The sequence below is a fragment of the Talpa occidentalis genome, unplaced genomic scaffold (genome assembly GCF_014898055.3).
Source record: "Talpa occidentalis isolate TD23 unplaced genomic scaffold, MPIMG_talOcc4v2.1 talOcc4.2, whole genome shotgun sequence".
Taxonomy (NCBI): domain Eukaryota; kingdom Metazoa; phylum Chordata; class Mammalia; order Eulipotyphla; family Talpidae; genus Talpa; species Talpa occidentalis.
In genome coordinates, this window is record NW_023602073.1 from 883,919 (window position 1) to 904,590 (window position 20,672).

The following is a 20,672-nucleotide window of genomic DNA, read 5'->3' on the forward strand; positions in this document are numbered from 1 at the left end:
AGTTTCCGCTCCGGCTTTGCAGCGCGCGGAGCCCAGAGGCCCGCTGAGAGGCCGGCGTCGGCCCATCGCCCCCGTGACCCGCGGACGTGGCCCCCACCGGCTCTTCCTTCAGTGGACGCTTCTCTGGCCTGCCGCGTGCAGCTGGCCCCCCGGAGAGCAGCGGGCGGGGTGCGCGGTCGCCTGTCTGGGCGCGGACATGTGTCCCCAAGAACGGGATCCAGGAGGACAAGCCCTTGTTCGCTTCTGCAGGGGCTGCCCCTCGGAACGCCTTTCGGCTTCTGAGAAACACGGTCGTGACTCCACATCGTGTCCAGCCAGCCCTGCTGTGGCCGGCGCTGGCCGGGCCCGCCCTCCCCGCGGGTCTTCTGCGGCGCCCACCGGCCCCCTGGACTACCTGATAAAGCCCGACCATGGGGGGACTCGTATTCCAGCGAACTCGCCTGTCTGGTGTTCCCCGCGGTTGCGCAACATGGACACGGGCCTGCTGGCCCAGAGCAGAGTGCTGTGAGGCCACGGGGTGAGTGCCCTCCAGATCTGGCTGAGCCGGTCACGCTGCGGAGCACGTGCACCTAGGAAGAGAGATGTTTCGAGAGGCCACTCCGGGCCAACCAGGACCAGGCCAGGGGGACCAACAGTGACGGTCCCTGCCCTCCAGCTTTGGTCTGTTCATCCCGGCAGATGCTTTGGCCTACAGCTCCGCTCTGGTCCTGAGCCACAGGTGACACCGACCCCGTGGTGACTGATGTGGTTTTTGGAGTCTGTGGGTTTGGAGTGCAGGGTCCTTGGGGTCACTCTGGGAAAGGTGTCACCAGAGCTCCCGTTTGAGCAACACACAGCGAGTTTCCCATGCGAGTTTCTCACAAGACAGAGATGTTAGTTATATATTTTTTTAAAGATTTATTTATGCATACAAGAACTGGGGTACAGGCCAGAGGTGTAGAGGGCGAGAGGATTCACCAGAGACAGTGGAGAACAGAACAGGCAGATCTACTGAAACACACTGCTGAGGGGAGCAGTGGGTGAGACAGAAGAGGTCTGTTGCGCCATGTGGGTATTTCCCTGACTGGGGATCGAACTCGTGCTGCAGTGGCTGCGGACAGCTTCATAGGTTGCATCTTAACCCCTTGTGCCACCAGGGAGGCCCCGTTAGTTATATTTAAAGGACAGGTTTATTAGGAAAAGACAGAAAAGGAAAGGACACTTGCATAGACACAAGCGAGCAGGAAGAGTACCCGGAGAGGGACAGCTTTGCTAAGAGAGGCCTGCCTGGTTGCAGGCGGGGGCCTTGAGGCGAGTGGCCTCTGCTGAGGGAGGTCAGTGAGGAGAAGCCCCAGCAGGTACAGGTCATGGGCAGGTAGGAGGCTGCTGCCCTGCAGAGGAGAGAGTTGGTAAAAAGGAGCACTTATATAGTCACAGGTGGGCAGTGGGAGCGCTGCCCCGAACCTGGGCAGAGACTGCACTGATATAGTCTTCTTTTGGTGGGGAGGGGCTCGTCCTGGGGCGCTGTCAGGTGCTGATTCTGGATAATGATGCAGAATCTGAGCGGGACGGGAGAGTCCACAATGGGCTGAGTCTCCCGTCTTTACCTTCGGATGCGTCCTTGGAGGCCCGCTTGGATGTTCTGCTTTGTGATCTAGGCGTCCGGCCTCAGGATCACCATCTGCGCCTAAGGACACTAGTTTCTGCAACTGTGTCGTCTGCGCCAAGGATCTTGGTTTCCACAACTGTGCCGTCCGCGCCAAAGATCCTGTTTTCCACAGCTGTGTTGATGGTTACGCTCATGTCTTCTACCCCCACCTCCCTGTGTGAGCCAGGTTTCTGGTCTTGTGGCCCCTCCTTTTTCAGTTTTCTATCGTCATCCATCAGTGACCACCCAGGCGCTTCTCCCCATGCGCCCCCTCCCTGAGTCATCGCCACAGTCGCTGGTGTGGCCTCGGGGTTCCTCCACGCACTGCGTGGCCAGGGCTCACTGCCCCTCTTGCCTCTTTCTCAGGGGGTTGCTCTCCAACACCAAGTAGCTTGGATTGACCAGCTCGAATCCAACGGGGATTCGAGCACAGAGACTTTAGATTCAAGTAGGAGGGGTGGATTGCCCCCACCATCTGGCCCTTCCAGGAGGGGGTTTGGCAGGACTCGCATGTGGACAGGGTGGGGGCAGATGGACTGGACAGACTGGGCTGTGCAGGTACAGTGTAGCCTCCGGCCAAGCCAGCCTCTCCAAGCTTCCCCACTTCAGAGAAAGGCAGCCTAGGGGTGCCTCCACTCCAGGGGTGGAGTGGGGATTTTGTTATGTGGATGGTGCTTTTGACCCCGAGGTCAGGGTAGGGTCCTCTCTGCCTTTGTTTAAACTGGTTTGGGCCAGAATAATCCTCTGGCCCTTAAGCAACCAGCCCCAGAGAGCTCCCAGGGTTGCCCTGATAACACTGGAGACTTTCCGGGTTGGCTGGGCTGAGCCAACCCAACCCCACCCACCCTAGCAGAAGACTGCCACCCCTTTCCGGCCACAGCCACCTAGACTGCCACTTGCGCCAGCACGCGCCACCCGGCCTGGCCGTCAGGGCTGGACCTTGCTGGAGTCCCACTGGCCTGAGCTGACTGACCCTCCCCGCTTGGAGGCACTTTTTGATTCTTGGTTTCAGAACAGCCCGCTCGAGTTCTGAGATTGATAAAGTCTTCTGTTGACTTGCTGGTCTCTGCCAGCCCCAGAAAGAACTGGAACCTGCACTGTGAGTGAGGTGACGGAGGCCACGCTGTCCCCAAGTTACCCCTTCTCTCGGGGCCTGAGGTCTGACCCTTCCTTCCGAGGATGGATGTTGGGAGAGAAGACCCATTCCTCATGCTGCAGGGACGGTCTGGTCATGGGGGAACCTAGAGGATGACCCAGAGCGCCCCCACCCACTGGGGCTGTCATATGCATGGATGCTGACGAAGGGGCCCCCACTCCATCCCAGTTGCGTGTATGCACGCAAGGGGGTTGCTGGGCCCACCAGGTGGGACAGGGCCCCAGAGTGGGATCTGGCAGGGCGCCGAAGTGGGAACAAAGTTGGGGTGGGGGGGAGAATGGCAGGTGGGAAGCAGTGAACACAACACCAGGGAGCAGAGACCTCACACCATGTTACGGTTACAAGTGGTGGGCGAGAGGTGGTGGCGGGCAGGGCCAGGAGCTGACGTGGCGGCTGGCAGGTGGAGGGGCGTCCGGCAGCTCGCTCGCCTGTGCGCCACACTGGCCCCTGGGTCCGCTGCTGTCTGCTCCAAGGAGGCAGCAGGGTCCATGCGGGGATGGCGCCGGTGGAGGGCAGGGGAGTGGCCCCAAGGCGGGTGGAGGTGCGGGCCAGGAGGCGGCAGGGAGGCCAAGCTGCAGGCTGCTGGGAGCTCCAGGGCACATTTCATGGGGTGCAGGTCAGGCGACATGGGACTGTCCACACCGGCTGTCCGCCCGGACGACGGCAGTTGTGGACTTGGGGTGCTGCTCTAATACTCTCGGCCTGGGAGGAGCAGAAAGAACAGGGTGTGCACTGGATGAGGGGCAACAGGAGCCAGTGCGCGGCTGGTTTTCACTTGCTTCCAAGAAAGGAGTGAGAACAGGCTCCGAGGGGTGCGACCAAGCTCTCCCACACTCAGCTCGCTTCCACCACCACCCGCCCGGCAGGGCCTCAGCGCTGCTTTTACCGCTGGCTGAGGCTTGGGAACCTAATGAATTTCCTTGGAAGTGACACAGCACGGGAGGCAAAAATAGCCAGCTGGGATGCTGGCTGCGTGCGCTGCCCTCCCCGCTCCCCATCCACCCTCACCTGAAGGCCACGGCACAAGCTGGGCGGGCTGGGTGCAGCGGGTGGCGGGCCTGGGAAGGTGGAGGCCAGAGGCCAACATAAATCTTGTCTCGAAACAGCCTTATGGGCTGGATGGGGAGCCCCTGCCTCGCCTCACCCCCTGCTTCCAAGACTAGTCTGAGCCCACACGAGCGGACCTCAGATCCCTCACGGAGAGAGGTTAGTTGCAAGTAACCAAGTATCAGAGCTGGAGAAACGTGATTGTGATAGCAGAAACACATGCAAATGTCCTCATTTGAAAGTCATTCCAGAAAGAAACACTGCACGGTTTCTCCCAGCAGCTCGAGACGACCCCGGTCGATCAAGGTGAGCCGGGCTGAGTAGCACTGGGCATGGGGCAGCCTTTCACGGATGAGAAAAGCTGACCCCTTGCTCTGCAGTCCTAGCTTGAACCTGCATGCATCTCCACGGCACCTGGTACCAAGACCCTTCAGAGTAATGCATTGTAAGCTTTAACACTGGCATGAGAAAATCTGGCCATAAAACATCTAACAGGATAAACTGTTCTTCTGTAGACAGAATCCTAGCTCATAACCTTTCTAGGATCTTCCATGGAAGTGAGGGGAAGCCCCACAGAAACAGGGAACCCGCTTTTTAAAGGAGGTGTTACCAGGCCTCCCCGGTGGCACAGCGGTTGAGCGCTGGGTTGCAAGCTGCCCGTGGCCTCTGCGGCACCGGTTCGATCCCCGGCTGCTCCCCGGCCACCGGAGGAGGGTCCCGCATGGCACGCAGACCTCTCCTGCCGCCCGCTGCTCCCCTCGGCAGTGTACCTCGGTCCTTCTGCCTGCTCTGCTCCCCGCTCTGGCTCTGGTGAATTCTCTCACCCTCCCGCGCTTCTGGCTGTGCCCAGTGCTTGTATAAATAAATAAATCTTTAAAAAAATAAAGGAGGTGTTACCACAACCCCTTCTCAAGCGAGTCCGGCCTGGAAGGCAGAACACCAATCACTTCCACATAACTTAAATCTCGCTGATCTTACATAGAGACAAGAAGAAAGTTTTCTAATGTGCTGTGTGCTGTACTGGATGTATTATTATTGTTATTATTATCATACATTAAGACAGTATTATTCAGAAGAGACAAACTCACCGTAGTTTTCTGGCCCTCTCCCTGGGTTTCTTAATCAAATCTTCCAAATGTTTATTTCTCTGTTCTAAGCTGAGGAAGAAAAAATTGAATCATCACTAAAACCAACTTTTCTCTCTTTTCCTTAGGTAGAAGAGCAAGAAGTTCATCGACAGATGAGGAGGGCAGGAAAGCTCTCCGAGCCAGGGGTCCGAGTGGGCAGGCCAGACCTCGCGGTCTGGAGTTGCGGAGAACGGCCTAGCTAGTGACCCTGCTCTCTGTGCCCCAGGCACCCAGGCCAGGGCTGGGCACGCCAGGGCGTGGACTGAAGCCTCAGGATGCGCTCGCTGGGCAGGCGGCTGCTCACTTACTGGGTGATGTGGAAGTGGGACAGCTCCAGCCGCTGGTCAGCGCACTCGATGATCTCCTCGTAGGACATCACCTGGAAGGACAAGCCGGGCGATCGTATGCCGCAGGGCTTGCTGTTCCCTTTGTAGGGCCCTCTGAGGGAAGCCCGTGACCTGGCTCCTGTGGGGGCTCCGCCAAGGCCCTGCCTCCTGTGTGGGAGCAGCGGTGGCAGCGGCAGCCCAGGCCCGCAGCGCCGACCTTATTGTCCCACATGAGCTGCGTGGTGGGGGCTCAGTCCTCGTGGGTAATGTCGCCAGTGTTTAACAGGTGAGTTAGACAGGAGGCGGGTGAGGTTTGCTCCCCCTTCCCTAGGTAGCAGTGGCCCAGGACCCAGGGGGCCAGCTGCAGAGACTGTGTGCGCCCAGCTGGAGGCCTGCCCCCTGCCCCCACCATTGGCCACAGCTGGGGTGGGGGGAGGGGTAAGAATGGCCACCTGTGGGGAGGCCTGTACCTTGTTTATTAAGTCGCCCAGATGTCTCTGGCACCTGTCGTTCTCGGCGATGAGTCTGTTGCAGTGGTTTTCCTTCGACTCAAGCAGGTTCCCCAGTTTGCCGATCTACAGAGAAACGTGGGTGAGAGGGCAGTGCCTGGCAGGAGCAGGGAGGGATGCTGTCTCTGTGCCCACGTCCGTGGTGCCGCTTCTCCGTCTGCATGCAGTGCTCAGAGCTGGCTTCTCCAGGCTGCCAAGGAGCCAGGCTGCGTCCAAGCTGCATGCCACCTGCTGCCCCACGGAGGCCCACCATTGCTGATGCCATGCATAAGGTTAATGAATCAGCAAAGGAGAAAGCTTTGGACCCTCACATGAATGAGCTTTGTATTTTCTTTTACAGATACATACACAATCATTTGGAACAGAATGCCGATTTTTAGTCATTTAAAAATGACAGACTTGACTTTTAAAAACAAATTATGTCGGTGAGTCTCTGTAGCACAGTGGGTCTAACTGGGTTGTAACTGTCTAGAAGCCCAGATATTTCCATTTCCTTCTAACATGTTTTCCTGTTTCAGTTTCCTTATTCTTTCCTACAATTGACATATAACACTGTGGAAGTTTAAGACACAGTGTGTTGATCCGATGCACTTATTTATCACACAATGATCACTGCGTGGCTTTAGGCAACACCCCCAAAGAGCCCCCCACGGTGGATGGCACTGGCCCCAGCTGCCATAGGACTGTGGCAGCCTGGGCGACTATATAAATGTCTTCCCTTGCCAGGCAGCACACACCTTCTTATTTCTGCATTTTGAAAGAAAAAGTCTGGTCAGTAGGAACAAGCCAGGTGGGGCGGCATCAAGTCTCCCAAGCTGGCAGCGCAAACTTAGCTCCACGCTCTGAGGATGAATGCCACGGCTAGACGCCCGGAGTGAGCTCATTAACGAGCACATATTTTGAGTCAGACCTTGACTCTGTAGAGGGAACAGCACTGTGTGTGAGAATGCTAGCAGAGCGACAGAAGAGCCTCTTACCAGGAAGTCAAGCTCTTCATTTAGGTTGTGGTACTTGTCCAGTTTGGCCCCTAGCAGGACCGGGATGTCGCTGGCACTGCTGGCCTCACCCAAATCAAAGTCGGTAGTCTGAAATTAAAGACATTAAAATATATAATACATCAGATGGGAACATACGTTAAGCATGTTATTTTACAGTAAATACTAGTTTAATTAGCAAAGGGCTCTTCAGTAGCTGATGAATAGGAATGTGGAACTCAGCTAGGTAGAGTTCAAAAATTTACCAAAGGAACAGAAAAATCTGAAGTTGTGATTTTGTATTTGTTTTTAAAGAGAGTACCTAAAAAATGTGACTATCCTGGGACTTTTATCCTTACGCTGTTGCTGGGACGCCACACTCTGACTGGAGTGTGTCTGGTAAACCATCCCTGCGCCCCTGGGTGAGTCCCACTTGATGACAATGACAAGCCAGGGTGTCCCACTGCCCTGGATTTGCAGTTTTGCTGAGGTGTTTGTGTCACAAGAAGAGGGCAGTAAACAGTGTCAAACTCACCTCAATAACCTGGTCTTGAAATGCTTTTTCATTAGCAATCAGCTCTCTAAAGGTTGTGATTCTGTCTTTATGTTTCAGTAGCTGGGGGAAAAGCACGTGATCGTTCAGGTGAGGGCAGGAAATAAACGCGTCAGTCACATCTAAAACACCATCCATGAGCCATGTCCAGCGACCTCCAGCCCCAGGAGCACACCCGTGCAGGAAGACCCCGCCGCAGGCCTGCGGCTGCCCCTCAAAGGTGGCCAGGCTGCCCTGTGGGCATCTGGGAATGGTAGGCGTGGGGGTCCATCTTCCCTGGGAGGAGCGGGTGACTGTGCCTGGGCCCTGTGTGTGGAGACGCCACTCAGGTGCTGCCTGCTGGCCCCGAGGGGGTGGTGGGGAGGGCATATCTGTGCGGCACCTGAGGACTTTTAGATGCTCGAGACTCGTTTCCTTTGGACACTGCCCTGGGGCCTTTGCCCCTTGCTGACGTCACCCTGTCCTCTAGGGTCACTGGGTCCAGCCATGACAGTGTGTGCTGAGTGTGAAGGACCAGCAGGTCCTCAGCTGAGGCGGGCTTGGTGACACCAGGGCGTCATCTCCCTGACCATGGTTAGCTGTTTTCACAGCCAGTTATTACAGTTCTTTAAAGGGGAAAAAAAAAACCAGCTTTTTCCAGAGGTAAGTTACATTCATTTCTTATTTACTCATTTGTTTCTTTAGCGACAGTAAATCTTTTTTTTTTTTTTTTTTAAAGATTTATTTATTTATTTATATAAGCACTGGGTACAGTCAGAAGCGCGGGAGGGTGAGAGAATTCACCAGAGTCAGAGCGGGGAGCAGAGCAGGCAGACGGACGAAATACACTGCTGAGGGGAGCAGCGGGCGGCAGGAGAGGTCTTCGCGCCATGTGGGACCCTCCTCTGGTGGCTGGGGAGCAGCCGGGGATCGAACTGGTGCTGCAGAGGCTGCGGGCAGCTTCGCAACCCAATGCTCAACCGCTGCGCCACCGGGGAGGCCCGCGACAGTAAATCTTAATATTCAATATTCAAACTTTTCCAAAGGACAGCAATTACAAAAATATTACTTGTATTCTATGAAAATGTTTCAAAATTTAAAAAAAGAGGCTTTAATATGGCTCCTGTGGCCTCGTCATCCAGCTAACGGCCAGTTGCATGTCCTGCCTCATGGCTCACGACCCCTCTGGCCCCTTTTCTTGGTCCAGCCAGAGACACAAGCCATTTCACCTGCCAAACTACAGTGACAACACAGACATTTATCAAAAGAACATCAAATACCGGAAATTCCATTCTGCCGTGCCCTGCTGCACCTCAATGGGCTCATCTGGAGGCCGTGTCAGAAGAGGGGCCAGCCCTTGTGTCTGTCCATCCCTTGAACCTTTTTCCTATGGGAGTCTCTGGAATAGTTGGAGCAAGTTTCCTGTCTACCTCAATTCAGAGACGGCATTTCTGATGGCCCAGGACTGACTGTGCTACTGCCTGAGGGCCTGAGCTGGATGGTGGCCTCATGCCTCCAGCCAGACAAGCCTGCCAGCTCTGCACTGCGCCTGCCTGCTGGCGTGCTGCTTGGCTTTCCTGCTCTCAATCACTCTTGGATTTATCCCTTGATTTCTGTGCTGCTGCATTGAGAAAACCATAATCACAGAGAGTCCAGAGTCTCTTCCCTCACCCTTGTGCCACTTAAGAGAGAAAATTTGTTTTCAGTGTGCTCATTAGTTACAGGGCAGAGAGAGGGGCAGCACCCCAGAACCCCTACACCTGCCTACTCTAAATAGGTTCTGCCATCCTCCTCATCAAGACAAAACATATAGAACTTTAATGAAAAGGAACTTCAGTGCAATTAGCTTGGGAGACAGACAAGACAAAGACTATATAACTTCCAAATCAGGTACCCAAAGTTACCTGTTCCCTCTTGGGTAAAAGTCTGGCCAAACAGGATTGGCCCAGAGCAAGGCCCAAAAGCTGCCGCAGCCTAAAGCCCCTTCCAGCTGGGGACCCATAGAAAAGGTTCAGAAATAGCCAGACAAGTCTGGGAGGAACAGAGCAAAATAAGATAAAAGCTGCCACTGTCACCTCCCCTTGGGTCTCAATGCGTTTGTTTCAACCAGTCCAGGACCAATAAGCAAGTGCAACTTCTTCACACATCTCTGTGCCATGTGCCGCCTCCAGGTCTCCTGGCTCCCCATCTTTCCATTTCCCTTCCTCAGCCTCCTCTCCAGCTTCTCCTCCCTGTTCAACTCCACCATCACTTGGATGGGGCAGGGAACCTGGTACCCCCTTTTTCCTGGGAACCCCCCGTTATAATTATTCCAAGTGAAGGGGTGTGGACAGAAACGACACCTCAAGCGAATGCAACTTCCACATTCCAGCAGATAAGACGTTCTTGTGCAGACGTGTCCTAAGACGAGACCTGACCCATGTCTCTGGTGAGGGGCACAAGAAACCAATCTTTGGAAAAATCTTAAATTTTAGGGGCGTTTTATACTTTTACATTATCTTCTGACAACTGTTTCCATGAAAAATGACACTTTAGAACAAAGAAGAAACACGGTACCTCTTTATCTAGATTTTTCTTTTTGTGATGGAAGCTCTTCAGCTTTTGCAACATTATGTCGCTGACTTTCTCGCCGTCTTTGACAGGTTCAGTGTCAGGACTGGTGACGCCCTGGGGCTAGTGGTTGAAGAAGATTAAAAACGTTTCAGTGAAGCTGAAAGGAGAAGGAAAACCCACAAATGAAACCATCCAACCTCTGCAAACCAATGCCCACACTCAAGGAGGTAAAATAAAGCTGAACCCAGGTTCAGTAGCTTCTCCCAAGACCCGGGCGCTTGTGGGGGAAGAGGCAGTGGAGTGGAGCCGCTGTGACTTGTTCTTTTTTTTTTTTTTTTTTTTAATTCTAGGTTGGCAGACATTTTATCTTTTTTTTTTTTTTTTTTAAAGATTTATTTATTCATTTATACAAGCACTGGGTACAGTCAGAAGCATGGGAGGGCGAGAGAATTCACCAGAGCCAGAGCAGGGAGCAGAGCAGGCAGAAGGACCGAGGTACATTGCTGAGGGGAGCAGCAGGCGGCAGGAGAGTTCTGTGCACCATGTGGGACCCTCCTCCGGTGGCCAGGGAGCAGCTGGGGATCGAACTGGCGCTGCAGAGGCTGCAGGCAGCCTCGCAACCCAGTGCTCAACTGCTGCGTCACCAGGGTTTGTTTGTTCTTGACGTGAGGCCAGTCACCATGCAGGCCACCCTCGCTGGTCAAGCCCACCTGCCTGCCACCCACACGCACATCCCCTCCAAGCCTGGGCAGCTCACAAACCCAAAACTCAGACAAACGGTCATACCCGACACCGGGACCAACCAGGCACCCTCAACAGTCCTGAAATGCTGGTCATGTCCACGGTGCCCAGAATGAAGGCCCCAAGCCCACATGACCGCAGGACACAGTGCCCGCGGCGCCCATGCTGAGCCCCGCTGCTTAACCTCCGGCGCTTGGGACGAGAAACTGCTCTCGGCTTGGTTAGTTTTTCGGGGCAGATAATCAAACACAGGGTAGTGTGAGGGCTACACAGCTAACCCTTGGACAGCAGGGACAACAGGAGACAGGCCTCCCGGGACAGTGCTGAGTGCCTGCCAGGGCCATCCTGGGGGAGGAGCAGTGTGCGCCGGAGGCCTGTGTTCTGGGTGGCGTGGGGGCAGTGGTGCACGGGTGCTGTCTGCCGGGGTCTACGGGGAAGAGCGTGGCTAATGCCCCATTGCCCAGGGCTCAGGCAGCAGCAGCCTGCACGCAAGACTGAGGAGCTCGGCAACTGTGATGGTGGAGGGCTCGTGCCAAGTCTCGTCTAGGATCAGCGAAATGTCAGGTGGCCAGCCTGCGACCTCCTGCAGTGGCTCCGTCAGCAAGGTGTCCAGGGTGTCGTTAAGTGAGGGTTCAACAGAACTCAGTTAAAACAAGACACAAACGAGGTTTATGCTGAATCAAGACCACCACCGAAGTGTGCCCCCGAGCCTGGCAACCACGGGGACTCGTGAGTGCCCAGAAGCTGAGCGCCCAGAAGCATGGCAGATGGGACAGGAGGGGGAGCGCAGCCAGCCAGGCCACCCCTCCTAAGAATAGTCCAGCCTCATGGACTGCAGCGAGCCTCGCTCCCCTGATCACCAGGTGAACTCAGGTAAGAGCACGCGCACTTCTCAGCCAGGCTGCTGGGCAGGAAGCAGCAGGCAGGAGTTGGCTGGCAGGTACGGACTCCACCATCTTGGATGATGTGGGCTCCTGCTTGCCCTCCACTCCCAGTTGCGTGGCCAAGAGCCACTCATTGGGCGTAATTCTCAACCCAGGACAGGCCCGGAGAGCAAGAAGCCGCTCCCAGGGCCTTCCAGAAATGTGGACATGGGCCGTGAGGGCTGCAGCTGGGGTCTCCCCCGGTCTCCCACTGCCTCCAATCCTGTCTGCTCTGGCAGCCTTGTGGGGCTCAGTGCTGTAGAAAGGGAACAGGCAGGAACGAACAGGGGTGGGGCGACGCCTGGCTCAGAGGCCGGATGTCCCCCTCCTTCCTTGATGCTTACCTGTCTCCTTTGGCCAGCTCTTGTGCTTTAGTCCAAGCCCAGCCCCCCCAACCCCCAAGAAAACACACGTGTTATTTTATCACCTGGCACATGAGAAATCCCACCAGCAGTGCCAGGAGACTGTGAATCTTGGAGGCCAGCTGAGCGGCCCTCTTCATGTCCGGGGGGTCTGGGCTCTCTTCCTCACCAGGCCGGCGAGAGCAGCCAAGGAGCAAGTGAGGTCGGAGCATCCTGGCATTCTTCGGGCACAGGTTCAGACACGTCACAAGGAGGACAAAGAATCCAGAGGCCTGTGTAAGTAAAAGGCTGGACAAATGGCCCCTGTGACAGATTCTGATCACTGACACTCAAACTCTGGGATTTCAGGACCCCCCGATGCGCACGTGTGGTTTACGAGGGGTCTACCCCAGCAGCGTTCAGAGGACCAGAAATAACAACTGAGAACATTTAGGAATCTGGTTGTGAATTTCCTTAAATAATAGACCCATTATGTGTCACCAGGAATTACACTTTTTTTTTTTAATTGTAAAATCACCACATTTTCTAGAATAAACTATTAAAGAAAAGGGTAGCCATGTTTTACATTTTTGGGACATGTTTTTAATCCTGGCTCAATGGGAGACAGCAGGAGTCTCAAACTTGCTTCACATACTCCATCGACCATGAAAGCAAATATGTCAGCGTGTGCCTCGTAGTTTCTGGAAGACTCCACAGCACACTTAATGAAAGAATGAGAGTGGCAAAAGGCATGACCTCTTAATATTAATTAAAACACTTTCAACCTTGTAGATACTCCCAGACCACGCTTTGAGAGCCAATCAAAAGTATAACTCAAAGTCGACTAACATTGGAGGGTGAGGGGGCAGGTATTAAAGAAATTGATTACTCAAGATAAAGAACTTTTTAAAAGGAATGCAAGGAAATCATTTCACTGTGCTAAATGCAGTTAACCTACTGACTTCTGCAAGGAGCTGCAGAGGCGCAGGTGTGGGGCCCCCACCCCAGGTTCACTGCCACGGCCACAGGGCAGTCACGGGAGCCACAAATGGCTGCCTTCCCTCCACGTGGGCAGGTGTGGACCACTTCCCCACACCTCTCTCCCCACTCTCTCACACTTTTTAAAAAAACGTATCCTAGCTTTGTGCAGTGGCAGTATCGTAGCCAATGAGGTTTATCCAAGGCGTGATTATTGCTAATAAAAAGAACATATCCTGCAAATCACTAAAATTACAAATTATTAAATAAATTGTTTTGCAAGTAAACACGTGCCAGTGCCAAGCCTAAGTGGGCATCACCGGTCTATTAGCGGCTCCCGAGCTCCCGCCGTGGACTCTAAGCCTGTCTCAGTACCTGGGTGATGGATGGCTCCGGGATGGGCCCCGGGATGTCCTGGGAGGGCTCCTTGGCCAGCGCCGGCAGAGGGCTGGGAGGTGGCATCTCGGTCCTGGTGACCTGCTGCTGGAGCCTCGCATTTTCGCGCCTGACCCTGTCAATCTGCTCCTGGAGTTGTGTGTTCTTCTCTTTTTCATTTTCAGATACGATTTGCAAATTCTTCACTTGGGCAATCAGGTTCTCAAGCCTTGACTTCAGCTTCTGCCTTTCGGCCAGGTTTTCTTTTTCCTGTCTCTGGAATTCCTCCTGCAAAGACAGGAGCTCTTGCTCTCGGGTCTCTTTCTCCCTTTTCAGCAAGTCCAGCGCGCAGGCGGTGGCCTTCTCCAGCTCACCCTTCAGCTGCTGTAGCTGCTGCACCTCCTCCTCCTTCCTGCTAAGGGTCTTGTCTCTCTCTACGCACTGGCTGAGGGTCTCGTTTTTCTGCTGCATTTCGTTCACGTACCTTTCCTGCAGGTGCACGTAGCTGGTCTTGACCTTCTTCAGCTCCAGCTGCAAGGCCTCCTTCTCGTGCCTGCAGTCCTGCAGGTGTCCCTGGGTGCTGGCCAGGACCTTGTGCACCTTCTGCAGTGTCTTCTCCGTGTCATTCTTCTCCAGCATCACTCTGTACTTGTCTTCGATCAGCTCCTCCACATTCTCCTTCAGCTTACTGATGACGTCGAGGAAAACCTGCTGCTTGGCCGTCCTCCTCTGCAGCTCCGCCACCTTCTTCTCCAAGTACCTGTTGCTGCACTGCAGGTTGTAGATCCGAGTCTGCTGCTTTTGGTTGGTCTGTCTTAACTTCTGCAAGACCTCATTCAAAGCCATGTCCTCTTCCAGCGGCTGGAAGCTCTCCAGGCTTTGCTCTGTGTCGGGGCTCCTGTGGTCTTCTGGAGACGCTCCTCCACTCCAGGAGAGGCCCGCAGGGGACCACATGCCTGCTGGGACAATTTGGTGCCCCTCCGCGTCCTCTGCTGGGACTTCCTTTGGGTGAACCATGCACAGCTCGGGAATCTCCCCAGAATTCTGCCCTCCTTGGGAGCAAACGGCAACCTGTCAGTTACAAGAAACAAGGTAAGTGTGGGAGAGGAGGAACATGAGCTGTGACAGTTGACCTTAAACCTAGAGCCCTCGAGTTTGGTTCTTCAGCTATAAAACAGCAACGATCATCTCTGCTTCCAAGAACAACACCTACTTAACAAAATGTTTGAGGATCAGGTGCTAGGTGAGGGTGCAGCCCCTGGGAGCATGGGGCACACACAGCAGATGTGGTAGAGACAGACATCACGCTGGTGTTTACCAAAGTAAAGTTAAACTTTGAGACTCTCGCCATGTTCTAGGATGCAGACTTTTCTGAACACACCGATTCTCTGGGAAAGTCCCATATATGTGTAAGTGTGTGCGCGCACACACACACACACACACACCCACACCCCTGTTACAAAAACAATCCTTTAATTTTCTACAGGCCATCTGGCCATCATGATTCATGTACCAAGATTTCTACGTAGCTCCTAGACCAAGCAGGTTAAAGCTATTCTCTTTATCAAAGGGTCTTCAGCCCCTGTGGACACTTTCCTTACTTAAGAAGTTCTGCGGTGGCCCAGGGTCAGGGGCAGCAGGCGAGGCAGGGCTTCTAGCCAGTGGCGGTGTCTCCAGGAATGTCTGTGTCCGTCCACTGCAGTGGGTCAGAGTTGGGCTTCCTGGAGGTTGTCCAGCCCGCTCTGGGGCAAGTGGGTTTTTACTTGTGCAAGGGCTAGTACCCAGCGGGTTTTCCTCCTCACATGAGTCTGCCTCTGCACTGCTGACCTTCACGTATTTATACACATGACTCTGCACTTCTGCCTTCTCTGCATGAGGTGAGCATTCAGGCAGGTTTTGAAATGTTGCCACTTCGCCACTAAATGTTTCTGTCTGATAAATTTCACAAGGGGCTTCAAAGAGTCTGAAGGCAGGAAAGCTGGTGTCCGCTGCCTGATTCTGGGTGCAATGTCCTATGTGGACATCTCATTAGAAAGAGAAAGATGAGGAGAGAATTAGTTGCCCGTGCACTGACATGCTCACGTTTATAATAAATGGCTGGGGCCCTGCAGGAAGTCCATACAGGGCTTGTGCTGGCGAATGACGCCCCTTTTTTCTGGGGGATGGAAGTTCTCAATTGCCACAAAACAAGCCCATCATGTGTCATCACAGTTAAATACTATCACGGCAAATTCCAAGATGTCTTTAAAATGATTGCACTTGGGGCCTCCCTGGTGGTGCAAGGGGTTAAGATGCAACCTATGAAGCTCTCTGCAGCCACTGCAGCATGAGTTCTATCCCCAGCCGGCCAGGGAGCAACCCACATGGCGCAGCAGACCTCTCCTGTCTCCCTGCTGCTCCCCTCAGCAGTGTATTTCAGTGGATCTGCCTGTTCTGTTCCCCACTCTGTCTCTGCTGAATCCTCTCACCCTCCACACATCTGGCCTGTACCCCAGTTATTATATACATAAATAAATCTTAAAAAAAAAAATGATTTTACTTGACCAGTATTTTTGGATGTTTAATTATAAAAATTTCTTTGGAAAGAATCAAAAGCACAGTGAATCATGTAACAGCAAACACGCATCAAAAGTCACATGTAATTTTAACTTTTTATAATGGACTGTGTGTGCTTTATGGCAGTAAATGACAGAGAAGACTACATCTACCTTTATTTCAGGCATTCAGGACATACCTTTTTCTCCACAGCCAGGATTAGCTGTAATGAGGCACAGACAGGACAGCGCACAGCGCCTGGCTGTTAGGATTATCTCAGAACACACACATAGCATCGTACTCCACAGTGCTAGCAGAGGTACTCACCACCCAGCAGATCGTCCAGTGTGCCATAAATTTCTTCAGAAAGTGTGAGCTTAGACTCAGTTTCCCTTCTTGTTGTCATTATTTCATCCTGTAGTAATAAGAGAGATATCACTACAAACATCATAAAGCCTTCCGTAAGGGGTACATGGGCTACAATGGAACTTTTGGCTGGTATTCTGTATTTTTTATGTTAGTGTATTTCTGTATTTTCTAGTATTTTGGCTAGTATTTGTGTGGGTAGAACATGCTTTCTATTTTGAGTACAGGCAGCGGCGCTCAGGTCTTTTTCCAGACTACAGCACTTAAACCAGTCAGGTGAATTGTTTGGTCGCCCAGTACATTCAGAAGCTATGTTATTTGTTAAGTGTGCAAAAAAAAAAACCAAAAAACAAAAAAAAAACCCCAGTACACGTCTTACTTAAATACATCGTGTTGCTAAAAGCTGTTCATCATTGCTTCTCGGCCTTTTAGCTAAGATCAAGTATACTAAAAACTGTTCATCAGTATCTGAACCTTCAGCCAGTGGGGACCTATTTGCTGGGTCTTGTGACCTCTTGCCGGGTCTTGTGCAAACACACTTGCTTGAAAAGCACAGTGGCATGAGGTGTGGCCAATACGTGGCTCCCTTCGGGGAGACCAGGCTCATGCACCCACCACAGCGAGTGGCAAACACTCATCTTGCTATTTCAGCATTTCTGGTTTTTTGGTAAGTTGAATCATGTGACTGTAACTTAAGGAAAAATGACAACTTCTCTATCTCTTATTGATAATTTGCTCACCTTTGTTACATCTGGTCTAAACTAATTGGGCAGCTGTAATTTGAGTCTTTTGACATTAAAAATACATAAAACAGTATGTTGGGATTCCAGCTAAATAGAAATCTAGAACATTTCAGGTAGGGTTTATTTTCAAAGTCAACTCAACACTAAGAAGAGGGGTTTTTTAAGTAAATTAACAGTATAAATAAGACAGTAAGGAAAACATTTTAAATAACTGAGGAAAACACTGACTTAATCATGAATAATGTGGAATTAAATGATGCTGTAAAAAATCTTATAAACCAATGAGTTATAAACATCTATTCAATGATGTTTTCTTATACATTCTTCTACTTATTGAATGTATTTGAAGTATAACCAAAAATGACCTATATTTTGTTAACAACCTATTTTCTAGACTTGTTGCTAATTCAGACCATTCCTCCCAATCAGATTTTTAGTTTCTTGGATGCTATGCCTGAAATCACAATCGCACTATTCCCATGCACAGACTTCTCGGGAGGACACATGGAGTCCCAGATCACCTCTAACTCTAAGCCTTCTAAAATATTACTGTTTCTAACTAAAATATGCCTTTTGTTTCTGTGGTCTACAAATTTCTTAGAATAAGATGCTCAATGATATCCGAGAGGGAAGACCTGCTTACACAGTGTGACACAACCATTCAGTGTCCTGGGCCCTCAGTAACGCTGCCACACCAGGACCAGTTTCTTCAACATAGTTAGTTTTTCATAGTTCTAAAAAAGAAGTTTGAATGTTGTCTAAAAAAACCAGTCAAAAGCCCAAGTAGGACCTCCCTGGTGGCGCAAGGGGTTAAGCACAGCACTGTGAAGCTATCCACAGACGCTGCAGCATGAGTTTGATTCCAGGCTGGCCAGGCAGCTTCCCACATGGAGCAGCAGACCTCTCCTGTCTCCCCGCTGCTTCCCTCAGCAGTGTATTTTGTCAGTCTGCCTGTTCTGTTCCCCGCTCTGTCTCTGGTGAATCCTCTCACCCCCGTACCTCTGGCCTGTACCCCAGCTCTTGTCTGCATAAATAAATAATCTTTAAAAAAAAAAAAAAAGCCCAAGTGACCAGAGTCACCTCAGTACTACCTGAGATGAGGGGTTTAGTAGAGAAATAGTATAAATAAGGTAGTAAGGGAAACGCACAACCATCTCCCCAGCCAGCGCTATGCACTGTGCTGTGGTACTTCAGGGCGAAGCGTGTGCCAAACATGTGCAATCATGCACGCAGCTGTCCGTCTACTCGCAATGTTCAGTTACTGTGGATAGTTCTGCAAATATCTCATTATGTTCACTTTCTAGAGGAAGAATTAAAACACCACACAGAAATGTGTAAACTGGGCTGATTTCCTATCGCTAAGCAGTTCTCTAGTGAAATTGTCGATGTTCATCCTTCGAAAGAAAAGGCAATTTCACATGGGGCAAGCTAATGCATTCCTATTCTCTACACTCTTGCCAATAATTGTAATGCATTTAGAACAGTATGTGTGGATCTTGGGACGTTACAGTCTGTCTTGTCTTGTGAGAAGGGGCACAAGGATCTTCATGGAGCCAGAAAGTTATTTACACCCGGGGCGCTGTCAGTGTCATCACAGATGGGGTGACAGTTCGCATGCTGACTTACGGGGATGCTATAGCTCAGATGTCAGGCTTGTGTTCTGCCTGGGACTGAATAGTTGTGGCACGTCCTTGCTGCACTCTTGGGAATTCATAGTGGCTAGAAAGAATCACTTTTAACATCCTATTTGTAAAATTCTACTTTTCTTTATAGAATAATGAAACAGACCCTTTATTCCCCTCCTCTCTCAGAGACTCTTTTTTTTCCAAAGATTTATTTATACAAGCACTGGGGTACAGGCCAGAGGTGCGGGAGAGTAAGAGGACTCACCAGAGACAGAGCAGGGAGCAGAACAGGCAGAAGGACTAAAGTACACTGTTGAGGGGAGCAGCGGGCGAGATAGGAGAGGTCTGCCTCACCATGTGGGAATCTCCCTGGCTGGCCGGTAACTGAACCGGCGCTGCAGAGGCCGCGGACAGCATCACAGTGCTGCGCTCAACCCGCTGCACCACCAGGGAGGCCCCCCTCAGAGACTATTTTTGTAGTTCATATTTTTTTGGGAAAAAACTTCACATGGGAGACAATATGAATGCTAAATACATTTGTACCTCACAGAACGTAAGCAATGCACACCTGAGGTAAGTCTGAAGTGCTACTGCTGGCTTCCACATAGAAGGGAGAATCTGAGTGAGCAAAGTCTCGAGGAAGATTGCTGACATTCATAGCATCTGCTTCTAACATGCTTTCTAACTTTTCAGAGAAGTATCCACTTCAAAATGCACACGGTCTGAAGATGACCACCAAGCTTTTTAATACTTCTTGTTCCTGTTGAGTGATGATGGAAGATGGTCTCTTGGAAAAAAAACATAATTTAAGTATCTATTAGAACATGCAAACAATAAGCATGTTTCCCTATCCTTCCTCCCATTATGCAGCAGTTTACTGTTCTAGGATTTGAAATTCTATCACGCGGATTTGTAGTAAAATAAATGATTTAGACACCAACAAGTGAGGGCGTGGCTACTATCCAATAATTCCTAACAGGCTTGGAGCACTGACATAATGGGTTATTTAACAACAGGTATTTGCAAAATGAGGCCAAATAGATTACACAAACACCATGTTTCCACAATATTACTTGGTAGCTTTGACTCAAGTATCTCTTCATCAGGTCAAATCCAACTTTGTAAATTGGTTTTCCCTCCCTTTGCTATGCCATACTGATTCTCTCAGGCACCAGGGTTTGAAAACTTGTGGACATCTTTGATCTCCCTCATTCATCTTGAATGATTCAGTTGTCGTTACCTGTCCATTTCTCCTTTCAACTTGTTTTCCAAGCCCTGTCATCACCTGGCTCCATATTCTCAGGACCTCCTGAGTCTATCAGAGAACCAGGGTGGAAAAGTCGAAAGCCCATATTCTTCTGCTTGAGTTTCTGTTCTGGGTCTCCCAAAGTCATTCACCCCACTGACCCAGCAACTTCCTTACTGGGTCAGACTCCGATCACATTCCCCAGCACTCAGTATTCTGTTGTGCCAAGTGCCTCTGGATCCTAAACTTCCTATCTATCCAATCCTGTGAGTTATTTTTTTTAAATCCCTACGTTTAGTCTAAACTTCTGTGCCACAATTCAGCACCTTTTTTTTTTTTTTTTTTTTTGTGGGACCCTCGCTGGCGGCGGGGGAACGAACCGGCGCTGCAGAGGCTGCAGGCAGCCTCGCAGCCCAGCGCTCAACCGCTGCACCACCAGGGGAGGCCCACCTATTTGTTTTCCTATTTCATCTTCACCATTGTATTAAAGGTGGTAGCGCTTGCCTTTAGACATCCCTACCTCCAGGAGTCCGTTCATGTACCTGCAGCACAGGCACCAGTGTTGTGGAGAGTAAGCACTGACTTCTCCACTGGTTTGTTCCTATGACCCCTCCTCCATGTATACCCTCTAACCCATCCAAGAGGGCAGATTTATTAGAAAAAGAGAATAAAGGACACTTGCAGACATAAGATGGCAGGAAAAGCTGCCAGAAAGGGTGGTTTGAGAAGAGAAACACCTGCATAGTCAAAGGAGGGCAGGAAGGCTGCTGCCGGATTCCTTATTCTATTGAATGATCCAGCTAGTAAGTAACATACTGAGGATGAATTTTTTCAAACCTATTGCCATCATCCTGGGTAAAGCATAAAAAAGTGAGCAGGGCGGGGTAGTTAGGACTGGGGACAGGTGCCACTCCATGCTCACCTCTCCCCTGCCTTCCAGGTACATAG

General features: G+C 51.5%; 2 protein-coding genes, 1 long non-coding RNA gene and 1 pseudogene across 6 annotated transcripts; 2 read left to right on the forward strand and 2 right to left on the reverse strand.

The window, feature by feature from the left end:
* Window positions 1–47: 47 nt before the first annotated feature.
* On the forward strand, window positions 48–13,068 carry LOC119251585 (uncharacterized). 3 transcript variants are annotated; one of them, XR_005126492.2, is made up of 7 exons: window positions 48–718; window positions 5,044–5,569; window positions 6,133–6,217; window positions 7,383–7,572; window positions 7,789–7,961; window positions 9,941–10,078; window positions 12,050–13,068. It is a non-coding gene; the product is annotated as an uncharacterized LOC119251585 (long non-coding RNA). The 3 variants fall into 3 exon arrangements; XR_008552929.1 differs by having other exon boundaries at window positions 6,133–7,572; XR_008552930.1 differs by having other exon boundaries at window positions 48–517; window positions 6,133–7,572.
* CAGE1 (cancer antigen 1) lies at window positions 3,082–14,358 on the reverse strand. Of its 2 annotated transcripts, none has more exons than XM_037518826.2 (9): window positions 13,210–14,358; window positions 11,943–12,149; window positions 9,855–9,971; window positions 7,302–7,382; window positions 6,770–6,877; window positions 5,754–5,858; window positions 5,266–5,336; window positions 4,919–4,987; window positions 3,082–3,485 (listed from the first exon to the last, which is right to left on the reverse strand). In XM_037518826.2, the coding sequence occupies exons 1-9, from the start codon at window positions 14,224–14,226 to the stop codon at window positions 3,401–3,403; spliced, it is 1,860 nt and encodes a 619-aa protein (XP_037374723.2). In that variant the 5' UTR covers window positions 14,227–14,358; the 3' UTR covers window positions 3,082–3,400. The 2 variants fall into 2 exon arrangements, with proteins under 2 accessions (XP_037374723.2, XP_037374724.2); XM_037518827.2 differs by having other exon boundaries at window positions 11,943–12,098; window positions 13,210–14,350.
* Window positions 12,995–13,121, forward strand: LOC119253675 (U4 spliceosomal RNA; annotated as a pseudogene).
* Window positions 14,359–14,680: 322 nt separating the features above from the next.
* Window positions 14,681–19,830, reverse strand: LOC129146432 (cancer-associated gene 1 protein-like). Its single transcript, XM_054698631.1, is given in 5 exon segments — window positions 14,681–15,233; window positions 16,072–16,159; window positions 19,047–19,171; window positions 19,174–19,200; window positions 19,764–19,830. Coding segments are annotated over 5 exon segments (756 nt in total). The 3' UTR covers window positions 14,681–14,784.
* Window positions 19,831–20,672: the final 842 nt, after the last annotated feature.

What these genes read in the sequence shown, in the direction of transcription:
- CAGE1 (XM_037518826.2), bottom strand. Translation starts at nt 14,226, where the DNA reads ATGGTTCACCCAAAGGAAGTCCCAGCAGAGGACGCGGAGGGGCACCAA. An exon ending in TTCAAGACCAGGTTATTGAG is followed by an intron (nt 6,878 to 7,301) that starts GTGAGTTTGACA and finishes CTTTAATTTCAG; the next exon opens with ACTACCGACTTTGATTTGGG. An exon ending in ATGAAGAGCTTGACTTCCTG is followed by an intron (nt 5,859 to 6,769) that starts GTAAGAGGCTCT and finishes GTTTCTCTGTAG; the next exon opens with ATCGGCAAACTGGGGAACCT.